The sequence below is a fragment of the Sardina pilchardus genome, chromosome 13, assembly GCF_963854185.1.
Source record: "Sardina pilchardus chromosome 13, fSarPil1.1, whole genome shotgun sequence".
NCBI classification, from domain to species: Eukaryota; Metazoa; Chordata; class Actinopteri; order Clupeiformes; family Clupeidae; genus Sardina; species Sardina pilchardus.
In genome coordinates this window covers 4,100,001-4,125,000 of record NC_085006.1, presented here as the reverse complement: position 1 = coordinate 4,125,000, position 25,000 = coordinate 4,100,001, and the positions used below count along the sequence as shown (strand labels likewise).

Sequence of the window (25,000 nt, the reverse complement as noted above, 5' to 3'; positions counted from 1 at the left end):
TTGTCAACATAGCAGCAGGTGTGCTGTTCCCCTTTAGTGAAGCTCCCCAGCTACCCAGAGGGACCCCCAATACTGGCCCATGTGAGAGGAGACAAGGCATGCTGCTCTGAGCATGGAATAAATGGTCTAGTTTTCAGTTAACTTGTTTGCCTTTTAGTCACTTACAAAGACAGAATGATCGCCTTGGTGATATCAATATGCAGAATATGGCATCCTTTCACCTCAATTCATTTGGCAAGCACTCACAATTTTAGTATTTTCCAATTCTGTTTTTCAAATCTGTTTTTCAAATGTGTGCAAAAAGTAAACCAAAGAAAAGTTAGTTAGTTTAAAGAGGTAAAGTATTTACATTACTCACTAGATTTGACTAGCTAGTAATCTGTAATATATTACATTTAAAAAAAGCCCCATGTGGGCTCACTATCACCAACTGCACTGTGTCCTCCTTTTCCCTCTCAGTCCAAAATAAAGATGGACCAGAGAGCAGTCTAACAACATAAGGGCTTAAAAAGAATACTGGACTAAAGGTTCAGCAATACATTTCTGGATTTGCCCACACGTCTATCATTTATATAAATGTATATAATTTCATTTTAAAATAATTAATATTCATAATTAATAATTAAATTAAATGATTGTTTGAAAATAAGTTTAGCTGAAATACAGCATTGGGGTATCATGGCTTTCACGACATTAAGAGTTTGCAGAACATAGCTAAGATAAATAAACAGTAATTTACAGTAGAAGTAGAAGAATAAAGAGAAGAAATGCACCCCCATGTCCAGCCTTCCCCTTTGTGTTCATAGCTGCAGAAATGACTAAATCCATTTATACTGTAAACCTCGATGTCAGTTAGTGTGCTGCAATACATGCCTGTGTGTACAGTACGTTGCATGTCAGTGATTTTCCATTGTAGTTTATGAAACCCTTCCTCTCCTGAGGTATCACTTCCCTATAGCGGGTATTATGCACCGGTAATGTGCCACTGTAATATATAGGAAACTTCTCTTGTGTTATTAATATCTTGTACTAATGGCTTTGACAACGAAGAACACACTCATTCATGCCAATAAAACATATGTAATTTGATTTGAGACGGCAGGAGTGTGGGAGGAGTAACGCTAGACGGGAAGAGAGAGCGAGAGAGAGAGGAGGAGGAGGAGGAGGAGGAGAGGGTAAGACTGGGGAGAGCGCATGCATGGAGAAAAACAGAGAAAAACACACATCGCTCTGCCACTCCTGAGACGCAATCACTCTCCAGCTGACAGCGGCCTCAGAGGACACGTCATTACCCTGCAATCAGTTCATCCCAACTCCCTCGCTCTCTCCAACTTCTCTCTCTGGGTGTGTGTGTGTGTGTGTGTTTGTGTGTGTGTGTGTGTGTGTGTGTTTGTGTGTGTGTTAATGTGTCTGTGTATTTTCTGAGCCTTTTCTTACTCTGGTTATAATCACACAGTAATCAGTAGGCTCTGCAGACGTGAGACCAGTCTGTCTGCATTTAGGTCCTACCTACTGTTTTCAAACACACACTTGCCACAATCAACAGCACAAACATGCTAAACTCTTGTTGTACTCTTTCAGCCCAACTAACAAGTAAGCTCCAGTCAGGTAAGCCATAAGCTGCCAAAATGGAGTTGCAGAACACTATCGGGTGTGGTGTGACAACAGACCGTCCGACAAGACCGACGGCTCTTCTGAAATAGCCAGTCCTATCAAGAGCAGATTGAGCATCAATACAAATCATAGGCGGCACAACTGCAAATGAGATATCTGACACGAAAGGTCAGACCGCTGGGGGGACATGACATCACAGCTGATACTGTCAAATCAACACGGACGCGAAAAATGACTGAATTATCACTTGCACTTCCTAGCTGTGTGCCTTCAATAGACAAACCCCTCCACACACAGACACACACGCACACACACGCACACACACACACACACACACACACACACACACACACACACACACACAGACACAAATACAAATACAAATACGAACACAAACACACACACATTCACAATTGCTCTCTCTCTCTTTCTCTCACTCTCTCTCCCTCTCTCTCTCTCACACACACACAAACACACACACACAGATATGGACAGCACACATGCTGTGACATTGCCTCAGTCCTTGTGGTTTGCAGGTGCCAAGACTGAATCCTGCGGTAGAAACTCGGGTAAGCAGATTAGAGCCCACAATACTGCCCTCTGTTTCCATCCTACAATCAGCCCAAGCCTTGCCCAGCCCCGGCACACACACACACACACACACACACACACACACACACACACACACACACACACACACACACACACACAGCAAACACAAATGCTGTGTCTCTTTGCATATCCCCCTTTCATTTTCTCCTCTACTCTCTATGCATTTCTCATTCTCTTTAACCTGCCTCCCTCTCTCTCTCTCCCTCTCTCTCCCTCTCTCTCTCTCTCCTCTCTCTCTCGTGTCGTGCTGTTTTGCCTGGGCATGCTAAGTAAATACTCCTCTTTATTCTGTCTCTGATCATCAATGTCAAACAGATGACATTTGTGCTCCCCTTTCCCTGACACAGGCTTTGATCTTAATATCATTAGCAGTGCTAAAGCCATGTAGCATTTAGCACGAGGAGAATCATTCCAGAATATCAACAAACTAACAGCTCATTCTTTGAAGGCATTAGTTGGACACGTTTGGGGGTGCAGACGCCGTCTCTCTCTCTCTCTCTCTCTTGCGCGGGCACGCGCGCGCGTTTTTCGCCCCTTAGATGTGGCGTGTACAGATTTCCCCAGTTCAAAGCACACCACTTCAAATTCAATGAAAAGATTTCCATTGATTTCATCATTTCATTCAACATTAGCTCGCGCTAAAACATTTACAGACGGCCGATTCCCCGGCAGAGGAGAACGAGTGGTGAGACATGCATCCTGCCTTTGAGGACTTCTCGAGAAATATGCACATATGGACGCAAGCACACACACTTGTGCACACATACTGTAGTAAGGGCAGGGACACAAGGCCAACACAGAACAAAAATATATGCTCAAAGAAAAAATACTTATTTATCCAACACAGTGTAAAAATATATGCATAAAGAATAAATATTCATTTATCCACCCTGACCGAGTAATAGTCAGGTCCAGGAACTGATTTCGCATAATGCTTCTTGCCAGCCCTTTCTAGGCATTGTATTTGTGTGTCTATAAGTGCAGATGGATACACACGCTTAAATATGTCCCTGCTGCTCACACACAGGTGTAATCTTTGCTCTGTAAAATGTCAACAGGCAATTAACCTGTGATGGGGAGCAGGGCGAGCGCAGACTCCTGCAGCATTAGCATGAGGCTACGCAGCACAGCAGCAGTGCGCCGCACACTACAGCTGTGCTAACAAGAGAGAGAGCATCTGAGCACACACGCGGCCCGCGCAAACACACCGCCACTGAGGGACACAACACAACACGCCGCACATCTGTGCATCTGCACCGGGACCCAGTGTGTGTGTGTGTGTGTGTGTGTGTGTGTGTGTGTGTGAAGAACACAGGGACCGAGTGTGTGTGTGTGTGTGTGCGTGTGTGAAAAACAGAAAAAGGTGAAAAAAAGTATGCGATGGAGGGATAGAGAGAAAGCAGGAGAAAGGAAAGCAGGAGAAAGTGGGAGGGGGCAGAAAAAAAAGGACAAAAAAAGGAAGGGATGAAAGGAACAAAAAGGCAGAAGAGGAGAAAAAAGAGAGAGAGAGTGGACTAAAAGAGGAGACAGAAAAAGGCATAAAAAAGGGGCTTGGCGCCCGAGAGGCTCGTCTGAGCGCAGCAGAGTGCCACAGCTCTGGGCCTCACACACTCCAGGGACGAGAGGATAGAGAGAGAGAGAGGAGGAGAGAGAGAGAGAGAGAGAGAGAAAGGGAGAGGTGACAGGCAGAGGGGAGGTGCAGAATCCTCTAAGGCCCCACAACAATGAGGCCTCCTCCTGCGTGAACTTCAGGCTGCCGGACCGCACTTTAACACACAATGCACAGAGAGAGGGGTGTCACGGCCTGGGGGGGGGCCGCAGGGGGGGCCGGCAGGTAGAAAGGGAGTCTGTTTGAAAAACACAATCATCCCCGTTTCATTCAGCACAAATGCCAGCCAGGGAGGGAGAGGGCACAGGCCAGCACTGGCTTTTGTGCGCACGCGAGGAATTCCACCGCCGAGGAGAGAGGAGAGGAGAGGAGAGGCAGAACGAAGGAGCGAGGAGAGAGAGAGAGAGAGAGAGAGAGAGAGAGAGAGAGAGGAGAGAGGGAGAGAGAGAGAGAGAGAGAGAGAGAGAGGGAGAGGCTGTGTCAGTGCGAGAGTGAAAGACAGAGTGTGTGTGAGCGAGAGGGAGACGGATTGGGGAAGGGAGAGAGATGGAGAGAGACAGAGAGAGACTGAGGGAGAGGGAGGAGAAGAGAGAGAATGTCTTTTAGCGGTCGTTTCATCAGTCACCTCGGGAGGGCAAGAGCTGAAGGACACTGCTGAATGCTCCAAATTACTATGAAGAGCGGCGAGGAGACAGACCACAACGGCTGCAGGACTAACATACACACACACACACACACACACACACACACACACACACACACACACACACACACACACACACACACACACACACACACACACACACACACACACACACACACACAGGCAAAGACACAGGCAAAGACACAAACACACATACCCACCAGCACAAACACACGCACTCACTCGCTCTCTCTCTCTCTCTCTCTCTCTGCTTCTCTGTCTCAGCCTTGCTGTCCCTTCCTCTCTCTGCTCTGGCTGGTTCCCCATGACGCCCTGCCACTGAGCCATATTGCTACAGTAGTAGATGCTGCTCTGGCCCGTCCCTGTTATGTGTCTTCCTCTAACGCCTGCTTTATTCCCCCCGTACGCCCCGCTCTCCTCCCCCCCGCCTGCTCCTTTTATACACCTCTGGCCGCCCCACCTGCACGCCTCTGCCATACATCACAATAACGCATTGGATTAGAAATCTCAGGGCTGGAAACAATGACGGGGAAAACAGCCAAAAGAGAATATATATTCTTTTTCCCCCATACAACTGTCTGAATGAGCAGAGCAGGTCTATTTGCCGTGCTGAAGGGGAGGGGGAGAAAAAAAAGAATAAAAACGGCGCCCATTCAAACGCTATCTGCAAGAGAGCGCCTTCTCAGTTTACAATGGCGGCCCGCGTGCCAGTCAAACCGGGAGGCCGGCCGACACAATCACTGACAGGCCATTAAAAAGGCTGACCTCCAGGACCTGATTTCTGCCGGCGTAGCGCTCAAACACACCAGAGAATTCCCCCCCCACACACACACACACACACAAAAGAGCCAGCCGCAAGGCCACACAATGACAAGCGCGCATATTCCAAATGCCAAATATAACAAAGTGAAATCCAACCGGAAGATGAGGACCCTCGATTGTGGCCGCGCCATTGTGTGGGGTTAGAGAGAGAGAGAGAGAGAGAGAGAGAGAGAGAGAGAGAGAGAGAGCGTGACAGAGGAAGATGGAGAGGAGGAGAGAGAGAGATGGTGGGGGTCGGGGGGAGAGAGAGAGAGTGGGGTGTCTGGGGATTCCTGCCGCTGGCATCATTTGTTGGTGGCATATTGTTCCCACTGGATGCTTCCCAGCGCTCTCTAATGGTGGCCTCCCCTCCCACCTCCACCTCCACCTCCACCTCCTCAGCACTCCTCCACACAACTAGAATAGTGCTGAGGACACAATGGCTGCATCAAGTGCCCAAAATACACTCTTACCCACACGGACACAAACAAGCCCATCGGCTATGAACACTACAGCAAGGCCACATCCAACTAGGCACCTGAGAAACCTCACCAGCTGGAAATGTGGACACCCATTGCTGCTATTTTTAGTCACTGCTAGCCTTCCAGAAAATTGTATACCAATATATACCGGTAATAGGATCCACCAGTGGTCATAAATAGCGTTTACTTAGGTGAACTGTACACCACCATCCCACTGTCTGGAGCAACTGGGCATGGTCCTTTGGTGCACTTTGGTAGCACCGAAAACAGTTTTCACGTCAACTAAACAAAGCGGCTCAAGCTGACCCTGGTGCAACCCTGGACAGAAAAGTGTGAAGTGCGAGAGCACCTTTAAACACCACAAGATAATACATCACACGAACAAGATAATAGGCATGTGTTGGTGTGTGTCACTTTCTACCATGTCAGTAAAGACAACATGAATAACATGCTCCTAGCCTCACACAAGCAGAGCACAGGAGCCTGTGAATGCCCACTCTCCCTCTCATCAGTGTGTGCTCAGGGCGGGAGGGCAGCAGTATGCGGGGCTATAGGGGACTTAGTGAGGGGCTGCTCCAATAAGCACAGAGAAGGTCAGAATATAGAGAGGCAGACTGCGCCTCAGCCCTCTCCTCGCTAACAGCTCTCCTCACACTCACACCTCATACTGCAGGCCAATCCTACCCGGGGTGTGTGTGTGTGTGTGTGTGTGTGTGTGTGTGTGTGTGTGTGTGTGTGTGTGCGCTGGAAAAAGCGCTTAAAAGGGGCCCATGTGGCCAGAAATATCCCCTACCTCCAGTAAACAGAGTTCAGTGTACATGGAAGGAGCTCTGAGCTTGTTTAGGCCCAAATGTATGCATCCGTGCAATATTGGTGCAATGGTGCAAAAGCAAAATGTTTTTAGGTCTGTTTTCACACAGCAGGAAGATATAGGACTATAACTCATAAGACTCCTTTTCATTTATTTTGATACTAAAGAGAACAAGGTAATGTCAAAATGTATTGTACTTCCTCTCATTTCATCGTGTGGTTAAAATATGGAATAAATAATACTACATAGACACATTCTTTTTTAAATGAATCATTCTGTCACAACATACTGTACAGTGGCAGAAGATTTGTGATTTTGTGTGTGTTAAAGCCGCTGACCCAAAGTCAGAATTTCTCTTTGAGCTGGATGAAATTTAACTAGGTGTCTACTTAGTATGCTAGTCTGTAGTAGCCTGCTACGCTAGCTACCTCAGAATAATAATAATAAAAAAAAAACAGAGGCTGTTTATTATTCATGTTTTTTCCCCAAGTGAATCATCCTGTTTATGAGAACATTCAGTACATACTACTCATGGAAACGCTGTTTAAAATGGACCCAAGAGACAAAAGTGTCCCCAACATCCCTAAACCCTAAACCCTTTAATGTGCCGGCGTGTAGCGCTGCACCTGGGCACCTGTGTGAGAGCGCTGTGTGTGTGTGTGTGTGTGTGTGTGTGTGTGTGTGTGTGTGTGTGTGTGCAGTGTGCCCGAGAGCAGGTCAGGCGTTAGTGTGTCTGGAATGACAGGAGGCTTGTCTGACTGGGAGGCAAGACAGGCTTTGTTGGGTTTGATTTGGTGTGCCTCTGTCTTTCTCTTTCCATTTTCCATCTCATTCTCGCTCTCTAAAACACAAACTCAGGCAAGTATAACGCTTGAATGCACACATGCGCACACACACACAGACACACGTACACACACACACAAACAAAAACACACATATACCCCCCTTCCTCTTTCTCACTCCTTCACACATCCTCCCCTAATTTCTCTCTCTCCCTCCCTTCCTGAGCATCTCTCCAGGCTTCTTTCTCTCCCCCCCCACACTCTCTCTCTCTATATTCCTCTCCCCCTCTCTCTCTCTCTTGCTCTCTCTCTCTCGTCTCTGTCTTTGGAAAGTCCTCTGCTTTAGAGAGAAGCCAGATAAAGGGGGGAGATGAGGGAGAGATAAAGGCAGCTCTCTCCTCCAGTCCTCTCCCCTATCTGCGCTGTTATCAGACCACACAGCCAGCGCTGCGTCTGCGTAACCCTTTCCCACTCGCAAACTAAATGTCTGGCCAGATCACTATCACTCACTTCACCGGCCGCGGGGGGGGGGGCTCGGGCTGTTTTAACCAATTAGCTGCACAGGTGGAGGTCTAAGATCAATAAACCAGATAACTAAACAGATAGATAGATAAATGTATAGATGTATAGATAGACGGATGGAGAGTGACAGAGAGAGAGAGAGAGAGAGAGAGAGAGGGAGGGGGGGGGGAGTATAAACAGACAATAAGAAAGGCAAATGGACAGAGATATATAAAGTGTACTGCCTAGGGGGTCTCCACAGAGTAGCCAATCATCTGAAGCATTCCGCGCTGCCTGGAATGCCATTGTGCGGCTCGCTGACCGAGGGTGACCGAGCCGGCGGCCAAACGGACGGAGAGCTGCGGCGTTCCGCGTCTCCGATGGAGAATGTTGAGATAATTGAACGCGAGAAGAATGGGCCGGCTTGGCAGATGGACTACGGGGGCAGTTGTAGGGCACGGGCTGACCTTCACATAGTGGTGGTGGGGCAGGGTGCCGCGCGTCCTTCAGGAAACCCATGCAATAAATAACACGATGATTGACCGCAAGGGAGGTCCAATATCAGGCATCGGGGGATGTCAGGGTTGTGTAGGGAGCACGCCGCCGTAATGGCAGTCATAGCTCAGCCCAGAGATACCTAGAGAACGGACACCAACAGGAGAGGAACGCAGAGGAGAGAGGGGGGGAGAGGGAGAGAGAGAGAGAGAGAGAGAGAGAGAGAGAGAGAGAGAGAGATGGAAGGAAATGGGAGACACCTACCTCTGTGTCTGTTGGTAGTCTTATCAAACATAAGCATGGCATCCTCTACCTAGGAGACACAAAAACAGAGCGGGGCAGACATTAGTTTCAGCACATTCAGCGGAGCTTCACATTCAACCTGGAAAAGGGGTGATAAACCAACCTCCCCTCCCCTCCTGCACCAGCACCCAGCACCTATTACGGCCCATATCTCAGGCACACAAATCCTCCATATATTACTCTCCGTGTCTATTACACTTTTACAGACACACGAGCTCAGAAGCATACGCTAAACTGACAGCGCGTACATATGCAGGACCCCCAGGGCAGGAGAAGATGGAAGATGCTCACTCGTCTAATTGCTTGTGTGACTGAAATAAGGTGTTCACCGTACACAAAACAGCGTCTAAATCTTTAAGTTATGAGGCTATGGAAATAAACATATTCATTCAGAATGGCAGTTGTGGGTGGAGGTCACTAAAAGCTTGGAGAATGCATCAAGCAGCATTCAGTTAAGTAGAATATGCACAGATCTGACTATGCCAGAATGAAAATGACAACTTTTACAACATAAATGCATTTGGAACAGTGAAATAGATAGTCACTCACACTCTCTCTCTCTCTCACACACACACACACACACACACACTCTAAGTGTGTCCCTGGTTAAGTAGGGAGAGTAATGACAAGGCTCTTATATCACAAGGTTAGGAACACACACCAACCCTGAACAAGACGGCCATCAGCAGAATACCCAGTCTGCAAGGTCACCACAGGATTCATTCAAGCATGGCAGAGTACAGATGATTTACACACACACACACACACACACACACACACACACACACACAGTACAGATCCAAATGTACACATACACACAGACATATAAACAAGAACATCTGTACACACACACACACACACACACACACACACTGATCTTTGGGGACATTTTTGATGCGGCGATGTCTTTCCCATTTCTCGTCGGCTTGGCCCGCCTGTCTCCAGCAGCCCCTACAGCAGAGCCACCTCACTCTCCATGACAAAAGCCCACATCAATCTCCCGGCAGTCTCCCCATCTCCCTGAGCCATAATGATATTCATCTGCCTCAATCAAAAACAATAAGGAGCCATTCCACTGTCTCCCTGATGGACACTCATGCCAAAGCACCTCTCCAACTCCTCACTGCACAATTCAGGGGAGCAAAGGGGTATACACACTATATACTTATGGCAATGCTAAAATACCACCAGAGCTGTTTTCATCTCTCTGAGGCAAAAGGAATCTCACGTACGACACAACTGGGGACCTTCTGGGGATGTGCTTTTTGGTGATACCCACTCCTGTGGTTAAAAAGCCCAACCTTAAGAACCAATAACCATCTGTCATACCACACAGCATCTGTGACCAAGCAGTCACTGGGAAAAAAGCATATTGCTTGAAAAAAATGTACAATACTACTTCATTGTAGTATGGTAACAATTGCATTGGATTAAATGACTGTCTATGTCTCCCTTCAGTGTGTGTGTGTTCCCTGTGAACTAAATGCATGACCCTAATGTGGTCAGCACCTTGCTCTAGCAGAAGAAGAACAGAAACACACACATAAGTGGGATGTGCACCCCACAGAGTATCTGCATGCAGACTGCAGAAGAGAAATAGCAGGAAATGCATGTGGAGGAAAATTGCCCACTCTCTTTTAATCCTAAAGATACACATCAATCTGGCTGAATTCTGAGCATATCTCAAAATCAACCAAAGGAAGAATATTTGATGTATTCGAGGAGTGTGTGATTTTTAATTAACAATACAATTATCATCTAAAGTAGCGTATTTGTTCTTTTGTCACGCCATTAGTACAAATGTGCTCAGGATTTGGAAACGCTGAATGTGACCCGTGATACTGATAAAGCTACTTTGAAATGAATTCAACAGAAAAATTGATTGTAGATGATAGAGGAGGGTAGAGGGTGAGAGAGAAGAGAGGAGGAGAGAGAGAGAAACAGAGAGGACGAGAGCGGGAAGAAAGGAGGAAAGGGTATGTGTGACAGATGTGTGGAGACAGAAGTAGCGAGTGCAACGGAGAGGAGATGGAGAAAGGACGGAGGGGGGGGGAGTCGGTGGGGGACCGGCTGCAGTGGCCTTTTCTGAGTCTGGACAAGCACAGACCTAAGCTCCCCGCGGTAACCGTCGCTTGGTAACCAGGGCCTGAGCACATCCAGGGAGACTGCCTGTATTGTCCACGGAGGATAAAAAAGAGAGGGAGATGGAGAGAGGAGGAGGAGGAGGAGAGGGAAGGAGTGAGAGAGCAAGCATCAGGGGGCAAGACAAAGAGGCAGGAGTGTGCACGAACAGGAGAAAGAGACTTGTGCAGAGTGGATTCCATACATCATAGCAGAGAACAATGTCTCCTTGCAGCAAAATGCCTGAGCTCACGCCATTACCTGAGGGACAACCAGTCATTGATATGCGCATGAATTCAAGGTATTAACATTTTTTGGATATCGCTGAACATTTTCTCTCTTTTTTTCCTATTATAGAAAACGCTGTGAATGAATTCTCCAATAACTACACATTGAATTTGCGAGACAAAATGAGTATGAAATAAAGAGAGAGATAATGAGGGAAAGAGAAAGGAGAATGAGAGATAGACAGAGAGAGGAGATAGGCCCAATCCTAATTCTCGTTTTTTTTTTCTCGGAAGTTCTGCACATTTACGTGAGAGGAGGGGGTATCCCAATTCTCTTTGAGAATTTTTGTGAGCTTACTTGAAAACGAGGGGTAAGAGAAATACCCAACTTACAGTACACCGCTCACACCGGAAAAACAAGCACACCGAGACACTCATTATCTAGTATTTTGGCATTAATTATGATTCTAAAATTAAAACGATAATGGTTTTATGTTGCATATTTATGTTGCATATTTTCGGTTTATTTGTTGACCCTACAGTATATTGAAGGTCCGGTTCTTCATGAGGACGTTTTCAAAAATTGCTATTCAGCAAACGTTAACAACAAATTATCATGGCCGATCTACACAAAAATCACCCATTTGACATATCATCAATATCACCAATATCACCAATCATCCATGTCAGCCTACCCTGCGAATTGGCAACATACCATGTCCTAAATTTAACTTAAAAATGCTGTCGACTCCTTGCATTTACTACAAGTAGCCTCTGATGTCAAGTAACTACCATTTAGGATACAGTATGTAGCAAAATATAAGTTGTGGGATGTTTACATAGAAACCTGTTAGTTCATTTTGACCCCCATGCCTGTTTCATTCATCCCAACCAAGATGTACGAACAAACAAAGGCAGGTGGCACGTTCCACTTCTGTTAAAAAAATTCCTGAACGGTTTTATTCAGAGCTGAAAATGCAACGTTAGCCCATTTGACAGAAGACAGATGTCAGTTGCTAGTGACAAAATATTAGCTTTCAGTGTGGGATGATCTCTCTGTAAATTACATTTAATTCAAGCGTTTCAATCATTCCAGCTCTCTCTTATTGTTAGGCTAGTGGTGTCTCATTTCTAAGGGGAATATGTACACCCCTATGTCTTCCTCGTCGGTTTCGAGGGACAAGGGCTCGGGGGAAGATGAAGGGGTAGAAGAAGGGGGGAGACAGAGAATTGGGATCGAGCCGAAGTCTTTGGCTGCTGTTCCAGAGGGGAGGCTGTGATTGGCTGATGGAGCAAGACAGCAGAGGAAACGGCCTCATATGTATCTGTCGGAGCTCGTAAGGCACACCGCAGGGCCCACATCACAGCGCCGGACAGCACCGGCTTACAGCGCTCTTCCTCCCTTCCCTTCTCCTCCTCTTCTGTCACACCAGCACTCGTACAGCACGGGGGAATGTGAGTGTTCCACTGGAGTTAGGAAATCAAACTCTGTCTCTCTCCTCGTCTGTCACACCATCACACTTCTAGAGCATGGAGGAATGGGAGTGTTCCACGGGAGTTAGGAAATCAAACTCTGTCCTCCTCCTCCTCTCCAGCACATCTCTCTCCAGCTCTCTCCCTGGCGGCGGTGCTGAGCTGTGACAGCGCTGGAGAGGGACGGAGGAGCGCCAAGCCTCTGTGCGGCATCACGCTCGCCGACTGGCCATCTTTTCCCCAGTGACTCGCCCGGTGGAGGCTGGCGGTGTGAGCGCTGGGCGAGGCCCGCGGTGGGAGAGCGAGCATTCTGGGTGAGATGTGCTGTGTGTGGGAGAGGCCACGGAGTCTCTCTTAAAGAGCACACAGGGAGGCCGTGCAGTGGGGCCAGGTCATGTGCTCACTGCTGCCAATGCCCACTGGGCTACAGTGCAGGACACACACTACTGTAGCAACACCTCCTCTCATACAGGAAACACACATGAACAGGGTTGAAGATGCTCTCTCTCTCTCTCTCTATATCTCTCTCAAGTTCAAGTTCAAGTTCAAGTGTGCTTTATTAGCATGACAAACATTATTGCATTGCTAAAGCAGAACATTTAACATGTAGACATACACACTCTCTCTCTCACACACACACACACACACACACACACACACACACACACACACACACACACACACACACACACACACACACACACACACACACACACACACACACACACACACACACACACACACACACACACACACACACACACACAGTCTGTAGTCCTAGCTGATCACTGGATAAATATCTCCTCGGGGCATACCTAATCTCCATACCTAATCCCATACAATTATACATTTATACACAAACAAACTCACACACACACACACACACAGAGGAAGAGACACTAAGCACTGTTGCAAAAGACAAAAAGTCAGATGTGATGGCTGATGGGATGTCTTTTTAATATGTCACAGGTCCAGGTCCAGAAGTCCAGATGAAACCCTCACATGTGTGTAGAGATGTTGGAGTGTTCAGGCCCACAATTGAGGGGGGGGGGGGGTGGAGCAGTGGGCCTGCTTGTGTGCCATGCACGTAGAGCTGTGCAGCCGGGCAGCATGAGGATGCCAGTAGCGTTGCATGGCACGCAGCTCTGCCCTTTCCCTGTGTTAGCCCTTGCGCCGGTGCCCAATGCTCAGCTCTCCTGCGTACACACACACGCGCGCGCGCCTCGGGTCTCGGGCAGGACAATCGATCAGCGGCGCCGCTTCAGACGCCATTTACACAGGCGCTAGTGCCACCCCTCACAAACACCCCCCCCCACACACACACACGTCTTCAACTGCATGTGAATGTGCTGTGGCATTAATCAGCAGTGTGAAGTGAAGTGAGGTGGCATTGAGAAAAGGGAAGGAGCCTTTAGCTCAGGTGAGGCAGTGACTCACCCTCTCCAGCCCTCCCTGCTCACTGTACGGGCCCTGGAGACCCAGAGCCACTAAAAAAGGGCCGATATTAAAACCTGAGGGGTCAGGGCGCCGCAGCTTTATATGGCATTACGTGCTAATTGACCAACCCAATGCTGGCTCTCACCTCTAACCACCCAGCCGCCGCTTAGCCAGGCCGCTAAGATGCCACCATGCAGCCCCGGCGAGATGACTAATGCCGCAATAATGCCCAGTTTACGACACACGCACAACCAAGGGAAGGCTCCAGTAGTGCCAGCTCTGCAATAAAAACTACATTTAAATGTAGTTTGTGAAGCCCAAACCGCACTCAGGGCCCAGATTTACGTTTCCTATTAGCTCCACTGAAGTCCTTTGTAGCATTTTACAGGAACGGGCTTTATGAGACGAGGTTCACAAGATCTGCTTCAGATATTGTGAGACATGACGAGAATCACAAAAACAGAAAAAGGAAAAGGAGACAGAGAAAAAAATGTGGGAAAACAGAAAAAGTCTTGGTGCAAAATGTAGAAATTCAAATCATTCCATCATTTTACAGAAAGAAATTGAGCATTTGAAGCTCAAAATTAAGTTGACAAAACAGAAGTGAAATACATAAACACATGCTCTGGTCAAGCTGAGAATTCAATACAAGTAGATCTACAACTAAATGCCTGATTCTGGCAGTCTCTCAATTAAATGAAGCTGAAAGCATTTGTTGCCTGACACATTCCCTGCCAATTTCGCTTCTCCTCCGACACTGGCAGTAAGTTAGTTGACAACGTTGTTTATTTAAGTTGAGAATGTAATTGGATCCTGGAGGCTCCCCCATTTTTTATTGACTACAAAATGTATCACGGCGGGGCAGGAGGGAATACAGGAGAGAGGAGATGCCGCCCGACACAGGTAAAATTGTGTTTACTGCACGGAGAGAGAGGGAGAGAGAGAGGGAGCGAGAGAGGGAGAGAGAGAGAGAGAGAGAGAGAGAGAGAGAGAGAGAGAGAAAGCGCTATGGAGCGGTGGCAGTGAAAAGAGAAGACAATCCAACACTTGGTTAAATTCCCTTACCCCTCCTGGGAGAGGAATCAAGCTCCTGTCATATTACGAGATGCTAAATTTTGCTTTCGAAGGAGGGGGAGAAAAAAAAGGCGAAAAACAAAAAAGTAAAAGCGAGAATAAAAAGGAAGCGTTCTCCTCCTCAAGTCAAACAAAACCCAGATGCCTGTCATGCCAGGGCGGAAATATCAAAAACACAGTGCAAGGCAAAGAGAGATTTTTAATAAGGCCGAGTGAATTATTTATCACAGGACAAAGGCGTCAATATGCCGGCAAGCTGGGAGCGCTCGGGTGGGAGTGGTGGCCCGCGCGCAGAATAGATTTAAGGGAGGGTGTAATGTACAGTGACAGCAGTTTAGATCAACTGCTATTTCATTATTTACATTGCGGCACATGTGGAGCCCACATAGGGGATGCCTCCCTCCCCGGGCTGGAGACGCAGATGGGGGGGGATCAGATAGGGGCAGCTGGAACACGCTCCAGACATGAAAAAGCCAAGGCATGGCCACTCACACGCTAACCCCGCAATATAATCTGATCAATGCTGACAGCAATGGATGGACCACAGAACAGCACAAAGGCAGGACTAGCAGAGGAAAGAAAGGGCATAATTCAGAGAGAGAGTGGGAGAGAGAGAGAGGAATGGCAGCTTTGTGTTTTCCTTATATGATATATGTGCATACCACGGTTCCTCCTTCATGATATATGCATGGGAAATGGTGTGTGCAATCAATAACTTGATTAGTTATGAGGGCCAGACAGAGGAAATCTCAGGGCCTCATTGATTGTTGATTGTTTGCAATTGAGCGAGCAAACACAAAGGACACAAGCAACGATCAACAAACACAAAGAGGCTGAATGGCAGAGGAAATGGATATTCAAAGACGGCCTCTCACTTACAAGACTTGTTGGTTCACAGGGAGAGCTATTTGCATAAGAGAATTGGAAATGACTGCCAGTGTCAGAGAATATGATCAATCTGTCCCTGGCCCGCTCCCCCACAGAGACCCCCGAGCTGATATTATCTTTCTAGCGCTCCTCGCTCCCTCGTTCCTGCTCAGTGAGAGGAGAGGAGGGCGAGGAGGAGGTGGTGGAGGAGGTGGAGGAGGTGGAGGTGGCGCAGACGGGGTGCTGGCAGAATCAATGCTGGAGCGCACGGTTCTCTGCATCTCAAGGACAATGGATCAAGTTTCTGCCGCCTTCCTTTTGAGCAATTTGGCCCTAATCTGGCCGCTGCCGGAGTGGAAAGCCTCCCCGCGCTCTCAGCGGCGTCTGGAACACACGCTTCATTCCCTTTTATCACCAGTGATTAAACAAGGAGCTCTGGGCCACACTTCTCCCCGCAGAAAACAATGCAATTAATGTACACGGGATCAAAACAACACCATAAAAACAGACAGGAAGCCCGGGAAATAAATCTACTCCGGGTAGAACTAGCTGAAGAGTATTAAAAAACGGCTAGATTCTTTCAACACGCTCTCCCAGGGCCGGGTCCCCTTTAAAGGGGTCATACCTGTGGGGTTTGGCTACTGTGTGGCCACTGAGTGTTAGGGCACGCCTATTGATAAATCATACAAGCCTGTGAAGGGATCGGACTTGCAGTGACTGTTTGCACTCTGATAACATTCTGTAGGCTACATAAAAGCAGCTTGAAGCATTCCACTCTTCCAAAGTTGCTAAAAAACAGTTTGTTCTGAGGTCCTTAAATGAGGTATATTTGCCTGCAAATGCACGCCACGTCATATTGAACACTGCTCCCAGCAAAACAAATAAATAGGTTTTTTAAAAGCCGACAGAATACTTAGCAGCTGATGCCTTTTTCCCAAGGATGTGGTTCACAACCCTGTTTTGCAGGGGGCAATAGCCGGTCATTTCTGCTATAACAACACCGCCAGAAATGTGATCGCTCCACTCAAGCAGCAAATCTGTATTCGCTGGCTCATAGCATCTTCGCCATCTACATGCAGCCCAGGAGGAAATAGAGCCACGGCTACAGCAGAGAGACAGAGCTCGGCTCCATAAGGGAAGCAGGGGGGGGGAATAAAAGCCAAGAGAGAAACGCAATGAAAATGGGCTCACTGATGCTCTGAGGTCAGCCTCCTGTCTGCCCTCTCCCAAATGAGACCACCGAGAGCAACGCGTCAACACTGCGCCCAGACCAGCGGTTTCACGGGTTCTGAGCGAGGGTTCCGTCTGCACGGGCTCTGCCTGCCGATTATGATGCAAAGCATAATAGGGGATTAGACCTCATTTTTTGACTTATCGACTCGTCATCACTTTGGGCTTGTCACTTAAACACAGCGAGATGTAAATGTATGCAAATCCGCACACTTAACTGACAGCCTAAAGATGAGAACCAGATGAGATTAGGTACAGAAGATGGCTTCCGCAGTCAGCCCCGCCATAAGCTCATTATACACTTAAAAGGTTTAATTATCGCTGCTGTTTCATTTGAAGCGCCACATACAGGAGCTTGGAATCAAATCCAATGTAAGGCTGCCTATGCATTTGGATGTCTTTATGAGTGTGTGCATGTGTGATTGCAACTGTGTTTATTTGCATGCATGAGTGAGTGAGTGAGTGAGTGAGTGAGTGAGTGAGTGAGTGAGTGAGTGAGTGAGTGTGTGTGTGTGTGCGTGTGTGTCTGTTTTCATATGTGTTTGCTAGTGGGTAGATTCTAAAACCTGTAAAATTATGAATAACTAACAAATGCCACCCTCAGGCATTTGAACACTGAAAAACATCGGTGTCTTTTTTTTTAATGTCAAATCCAAATATTTCCCATCACACAATCACATGAGCAATGTTTGGAGTAATTAAAGCCTAATTGTCATTATTGTTGTTGTTATGACTGAAATGTCCAACAATATCATCAGGGCACACTAATTCCCCACCGTATCATCATCTTCCCCACAACCAAATTCATGGCTACATGCACAGCATCCATAACTGTAACTACAAATTGGAAACAAATATATAACTGTTCGTTTCTGGCCAGGCACACATAATCAAATTACTGAACACTTTCCAAAATGACTATGCTGTGCAGCTTTAAATTAGATCTAGTAAACCATGACTATGAACATGAAATATATATAAAGCTAAAATGTAAAAAAGTACAGACAGATAAATATATGAAAAACGAGTGTCTCTCTTGTTTTGACACAATTTAAGTTATTAGTATTATGTTAGTGCAAAATGGCTCCATGCAGTAGTCTATGGTGAAGACAACCCTTCTTAATCCCTCCTCCTCCTCCTCCTCCTCCACCACCTCCTTCTCCTCCAGCACACCTAAGGGCTCTGTGCATCCTGCTGGTCCCTGTTATCAGTGCAAAGCACTTGGAAGGGGCCGAGAGTAGGCCCCAGCTGGACACCCACAGTAATATACACACGCACGCCATGACACACCAACAGAGATATGCACGCAGGCAGGGCTTTTTCATTTCCTCCTTTCTGTGAAGTTCTTGCTATTTTCAATGTCAATTATTAGTCAAGGATAGGAGGGAAGGAATCAATGTGTGCATATGGGGGTTGAAGAAATTAATGTCTCTGCTTATCACACTCGTGAGAGCAGACTTAAGAGCTAGGATTTATCACTATCTGGAAATGAGACGAAGGTTTGGAATGACAACAGGTGGACAGGCCTCGCAAGCTTGATATAATAATATATATAGTGTGTGTGTGCTTGTGTGTGTGTGTGTGTGTGTGTGCTTGTGTGTGCGTGAGGGGTGTGTGTGTGGTGGTGATGGAGGGGGGCAGCTGGTGTCTCTTTAGAGGAGAAAAGAGCCTCACGTGTGAGGAGTCCTTGAGAAGGCAACATGTCACTGTATTTTCCGTCTCGCACCCAAAAAAAGGTCCTTTTCTTTAGCGGCACTTGAGAGCGCCGCTTCTCCACGTTTATCAAGGGCAGCCTCCGCTCACAGCGCCTGATTGTGCCTCGTTTTCCTTCCCTCCCTCTCTACTCCACTCACTCTCCCTTTCTTGCACAGGTCATCTGAATAGAGGGGATAGATCGCTGTAAAGCGATCGTGAAATTCAAACCTCTCGCCCATTATTTCCCCCGAGCGAGCTGGGAAATGGACTTTCCACTTTCCACCTTTTTTATGAGCTGCTGCCTGGTTCTCAGGTCATGACATGAAAAAAAAGGAAGCCAGAAACAACAGCAGCGTCCACAAATGAACAGGCTCCGCTTTCACACTCGCGCCCTCGTGGGTCCCTCCCTGACAGCACTTTCTCACACTTGGACACAATTAAACACGGAGCCTAAAAGCCTGCTTTGAGACGCGGTTCCAGCATTTCACAATGTGAACACCGAAAAGAAATACCCAACAAACAAACAAACACAATGGCAGCAATATTATGAATGGCGCAAAATTAGGAGTTAAAAGGATCCAGATAAGAGAACATTAGACAGCAATACGGCTATCTCAGGAGTCGGCGAAGTGAAAGAGGAGCCGCCATGCAAGATTAAACCCACTGTGCAGGCGGACGGGGCTAGACAGGCGCGAGCTTATCTTAAAAACATCGGCAGGTCTGCATCCTCAAATGCACACTGTTTTATCACTCCAGCCAACAGCACTTTATTTACCAACGCAAGTCCTCCAATTTCCCACTGAGCTGTGGAGAAACTGTGTAATGCCACAGAAAAAAAGATCCGACTTCAACGCAGCGCTAGATTCCACAGGCCTAATGATTCTGTCACACACAATTATAGAAATGAAAATACTTCACCCTAAGCCTCTTTTATTGATGCCCAGTGTAAATGAACAAGGCTTCCAAATGCACAAAAAACAAACAGACCAGTCGACCACTGACCAACTGCACATTCCATCCACAACATATCAAAAACCCTCTGTTCACACCAGAGAGAGCACTGTGGCTGGCTGATGTGCCTATCTGTACTGAAGTATATATATATGTGGCCGTGTGAGTGTGTGCGTGCGTGTGTGTGTGTGTGTGTATACGTGGGTGTGTGTTTGCCTGTGTATGCGTATGTGTGTGTTTGTGCCTATGTGTGCCTCTGTGCATATAGGTGTGTGTGTGTGTGTATGTATATGTGTGTGCCTGTGTGTGTGTGTGTGTGTTTATGTGTGTGTGTGTGTGTATATGTGTGTGTGCGCGTGTGTGAGAGGGCTCTCACCCGACGGGAGCGCAGCACGGAGCTGACAATGGCTAAACAGCAGTGGAACATCTGAGGGAGACGCTCTCATTTTGTTCCTGCTAAATATTCATGAAGGTCCACAGCAGGGGCAGAGTGGCGACAGAGGCCATCCATATTCTAGAGGGGGCCTTCTCTCCAATCACAGCCGCCCGGCCTGGAGCTCGCACACCGCACCGCACCGCACCGCACCGCACCGCCGCCATGACAAGCCAGCCAGCCAGCCACGCAGGGAGGAGGCAGCGGCGGCGTGCATTTGTGTATGTATGAGGAGACAGGGCCCTGCTCCTGACATGAGCACCAGAGATGAGAGGAGAGGAGGGGAGGCACAGAGTGTGAGTGTGTGTGTGTGTGTTTGTGTGTGTCTATAGCGGGGAACTGTACAGGAGCATAGGGCTGCTATGTGCGCAGAACTATAAGTGTGGGCATGCATACAGTATATGTCAAGTGTTGTGCATCTCTCTGTGTGCGCCTGTATATGTGCTTTCTGTGTATGTGTTTTGTGTGTGTGTGTGTGCGTGTGTGTGTGTGCTTTGTGTGTGTGTGTATGCTTTGTGTGCGTGTGTGTATGTGTGTGTGTAAGTGCGTGTGCGTCTATGTGTGTGTGTGTGTGTGTGTGTATGCTTTGTGTGCGTGTGTGTATGTGTGTGTGTAAGTGCGTGTGTGTCTACTGTATGTGTGTGTGTGTGTGTGTGTGTGTGTGTGTGTGTATTGTTAAACTGTGAGCCGGAGGCAGGGGGTAGCAGCTGATGTTGGTGGCTGCTGATGATTGCACTCAGCTTGAGACCACCAGCGCCAACTATGTTATGATTCCATCTGGAGGGCGTTTTCATTCCTTTTTCCCACTTTTCTTCCTCTCTCGCACTTTTGGCCAAGGTCTTTGGAAACCAAGGGAATGGGCCCTGTTGACACTGACACTAACAAATACACACGCACACACACACACACATACAGTTTGTTGTACTGGCCACTGATTAATTCAGTCTCTGGCCTTTGTGTTAGCCCGGGCGCTTGAGTGCGGTGCTTGTCAAAGCCGTGCTATATTTATAGCCCTCAGACACAGCCGTGCCAACGGGCCTCCTCCACGCCACTTCAGCTGCCCGCTCCATCAAGATATATTATGCCCGTGAGCCACTTCCCAATAAAAGATGTCCCTGTTATGTTAGTGAAGGAGGGTGTGAACGGACGGATGGCTGGGCGGGTGAACGTGGGGACACCGCTCGAGCCGAACCGACGAGGACAAGGAGAAAGCCGGGAGCGCTGACATTCCCGGCTCGGGAACGTGGAACGCTGTCAAGGAGTTCTCCTTTCATTCCCTGGTGGCATTAATTCCTGAGCGCTGGCATATCCCTGCTCCTGCTCCTGCTCCCCCGGGGACTACACAGGGAGATTTCTCCTCTTATGCCTCCCTAAGACGCGCCGACCCGGGAACTAGAGTGGAAGGGAATTCCTAATCCGTCCGAGGACGTTCCGTGCGCACGTCCCAGTGAGATCACTAGCATGAGTCACCAGGCCTTTGTGCGCGCACACGAGCGATGATGAAGCAGATCTGATGGAGGCTCAACAACTGGGCTGTGGTGAGGTCCGATCTGCAGATGTAAAAGTGCTCATGCCAGTTACTAGAGAGCCAACAATGCAGTGGGGCTTCATGTTAAGGGTAAATGCCCATCTGTCACTCCGGCCCGCACAGGCCCACTGACCAGGGGGGAGGATTAGAGCTGCTGGACAAAGCACAAGCAGCGGCTCGACCGGACCTCACCCTGGCCAATAGCAGGGCAACAAAAAACTATCAGCTGAGACCTGGGCTTAAACTCTCCGCTCTCTTCTGTCCTCTCTCTCTCTCTTCTCTCTGCTCACACTCTCTCTCTCTTTCTCTTTCTCTGCTCTCTCTCTCTCCCTCTCTCCCTCCCTCTGTCCACTAGGATCCATGGTTAACTGCCGAGATGGCGGCACGAGGAGTGAGTGAAACCCAAAGCTGTTCTTGGAGAGAGAGCGATGTAATTTTCTGTGTAATGAAAAAAGCAATAACATTTTTTCCCTGGTCTCCTTTTGGCCGAGCGATGCAAGGTGATGGCATTGTACTGCAGCGGCAGCAGCGGCAGCAGCGGTTACCTCGGGCGCCTTCCTCAGGCTCACTTAATACACCTCATTTGAGGACAGATCAAAGACCAGCACACACTTAACAAGCAAAAGGACAGAACATTACACCAAACAAACAAACTACACACACACACATTTCAATATTTGGGAAATATTAAAGCTGTCACGTGTATGAGCGGGGAGGCTGAGTGATGGAGCAGATCTGATGAATATTGCTGGGCGAGTAGAGTAGGGATATGAGGACCAGAGCAACACACCTGGAGTTTTCAATAAACAAGGTATCCATCTCCCCCAAATGGTGACAGGTCTTGATATGCATCTTATTACTGGGGGGTTGCGATGGAGGATGTAGATAAAAATACATTAGGGAGCTTATATCAAAGAGAACGTCTTTCAATTACAGCCTCTGCCAGCCCCTTACCCCCAGAGTTCCTTATTTAGATTAGGGTGTTTAAGCCCTTTTTAATGGCAGATTCAATGATATGACATTCCCCCCAAAAAAGATGAAACAGGAATAAAAGCCAGCCAATCTAATATGCCCCCCTTGATATAAAATGCTGTCATCTGTGACCATTTTGAGCTCGTCCTATTCTCTCTCTCTCTCTCTCTCTCTCTCTCTTTCTTTCTCTCTCTCTGTCTCTCGCTCTAATCTCCCCTTTTTCAATGAGGAGGAATACAGGAGCTCCATCTGAATAGCTATATATCCCCCCTGTTTATTAAAGCCTGGATTAACATGACAAGGAGTTTTGTCTGGGGGATCTTTAGCCCTACTTGGGGAATGGCAGTGCGACACACTAACAGACTACAGCTAATATACTTGAGTGATGCCGGCTTCTTAGTCCTATAAAGCAGAACAAAAGCGCTTTATTTCAAGCGTGAAAACAAAAGGTAGACTTGTTACATAGGAGAGGATCAAAGGAGGGGGGGGGCAAGAGAGACAGGGTGGAGGGGGGGGGGGGTTGCAGGGAGAACCAAGCGTTGCCCAAGATAGAGAGAGGTGTTACCCAAGACACTGGGCAATAACAATGGACTCAGTGACAACAGACAGATGAGACACTTCATTGCAACTGTGTGCTGTTTTTCCTCCACCCCATGTTCTGTTCTCAATACATTTCAGCCCTCCTCAGTGGCCCATCAGCTCCATATGCATTAGACAATAGTCACATTAACCAGGCTGCTTTGGTTCTCTTTCATGGGATGCATAAAATCACCAACTAATAAAATACTGATTTTCTTTCTAGGCTGGCTGAGTGAGAAGGGGAGGATGTGCCCAGTCCAGTGTGGTTGGCTCCTCTGGTGTGCGGGCCCCATGTGTGGCGCTGGACTGCGAGGGACACTTCAAAAGCAGCGGAGCGACCGTGAGCGGGGCCCGGGACGCCAGGCTGCCTGCTCCTCTGGGGGGAGAGCAGCTGGGTCCTCGCACCCATGGGGTTAAAGGCAGGAGGAGCAGCGCTCCAAACGCCGCGTTTGCTACCCGTGAACTCAGCTGTCGGGAGGGAGGGGAAAAAGCGCTCGGCTGCCAGCGCAAAGGCAAACATCTCTGGGGAGCCGCTCGGCAGTCTCAAAGATTTCCACTCCTACCTGTGTTCCAGGTCAGCCCGGGCTCAGCTCTCCACTCTTGTCAGACGAAAATAATTTCCACAATGGGCAGAAATGAGCCGAGCCCAGCTCCCCCCCGCTCCCAGCCCAGCTCCCCCCGCGCTGCTGTCCACGACCCCCGGCTTCATGCACATGGATGAGGAGGAAGTTGAGCTTCCTGGAGGAAGTGCCCATAGGCCCTGCCAACACTGAGTTCAAACCCCTCCACGGGTCATGCATCTCCTCAGGGGAGACCGGATGGAAAACTCTCTCTCTGTGTGTGTGTGTGTGTGTGTGTGTGTATGTGTGTGTGTGTGTGTGTACAGTAGAAGTAGTGGAAGAAGAAAAGCTGAGGTGTGTCAAGGTCCTCTACACTAACACAGAGCGGTCCCTTAACAGACAGAGCAAAGCAAGCGGGAGACAAGCATCTTGACAAAAAAGGCAGGGGAAGAAAAAAAGAAGGGCTCGGGAGAAAAATGGAAACTACAGAACTGAATGTCCCAGGAGTATGAGTGTGTGTGTGTGTGATGTGTGTGTGTGTGTGTGTGCGTGCGTTTGTATGCGTGTGTGTGTGTGTGTGTGTGTGTGTGTGTGTGTGTGTGTGTTTGTGTGTGTATGTGTGTGTATCCGTGTGTGTGTGTGTGTGTGTGTGTGTGTGTGTGTGTGTGTGTGTGTGTGTGTGTATGTGTGTGTGTGTGTGTGTGTGTGTGTGTGTGTGTGTGTGTACTGTGGTCAGGTCATCAGCAGCAGAAGTTGCTCTCTCATTACGGCCCACTCTCAGGTGTGGGCAGGAGCTGAGATTCCTGCTCTGGAGCAGTTAGCGCGAGCCTGCTCCATTAGGCTCCATGATGAGGCTATTTAAAATGGCTGCCAGATACAGTGGAGGAGGTGGGGGTGGAGGGGTGGTGGAGGGGGTGGAGGAGGCAGCCGAGATGATGTAACTAAGCGACAGAGACGGAATGTGACAATCGGAACGATGAGTGTGTGTGCGGAGTCTGTGTGTGTGTGTGTGTGTGTGTGTGTGTGTGTGTGTTCCCCCTGTGCCGCTGCAGCCAGCTGTGTCCTCTGAGCAAGGTGAGGCCAGAGCCGGGGGGGTTGGGGGGTGAATATGGTAATTCTCTAGTTTCTTCACAAGCACAGAGGTGAGGTGACTCAGCTCCTCAAAAACTCACTCTCCCT

At 48.2% G+C, this 25,000-nt stretch overlaps 1 protein-coding gene across 11 annotated transcripts in view; it reads right to left on the bottom strand.

Annotated features, from left to right (window-relative positions):
- msi2b (musashi RNA-binding protein 2b) overlaps positions 1-25,000 on the bottom strand; it is a 223,314-nt gene that overhangs the window by 100,167 nt on the left and 98,147 nt on the right. For all 11 annotated transcript variants that reach the window (XM_062551886.1, XM_062551887.1, XM_062551885.1 and 8 more), the window contains exon 7: positions 8,636-8,684. In XM_062551886.1, coding sequence (XP_062407870.1) covers positions 8,636-8,684 — 49 coding nt within the window. The remainder of the gene's footprint in view (positions 1-8,635; positions 8,685-25,000) is intronic.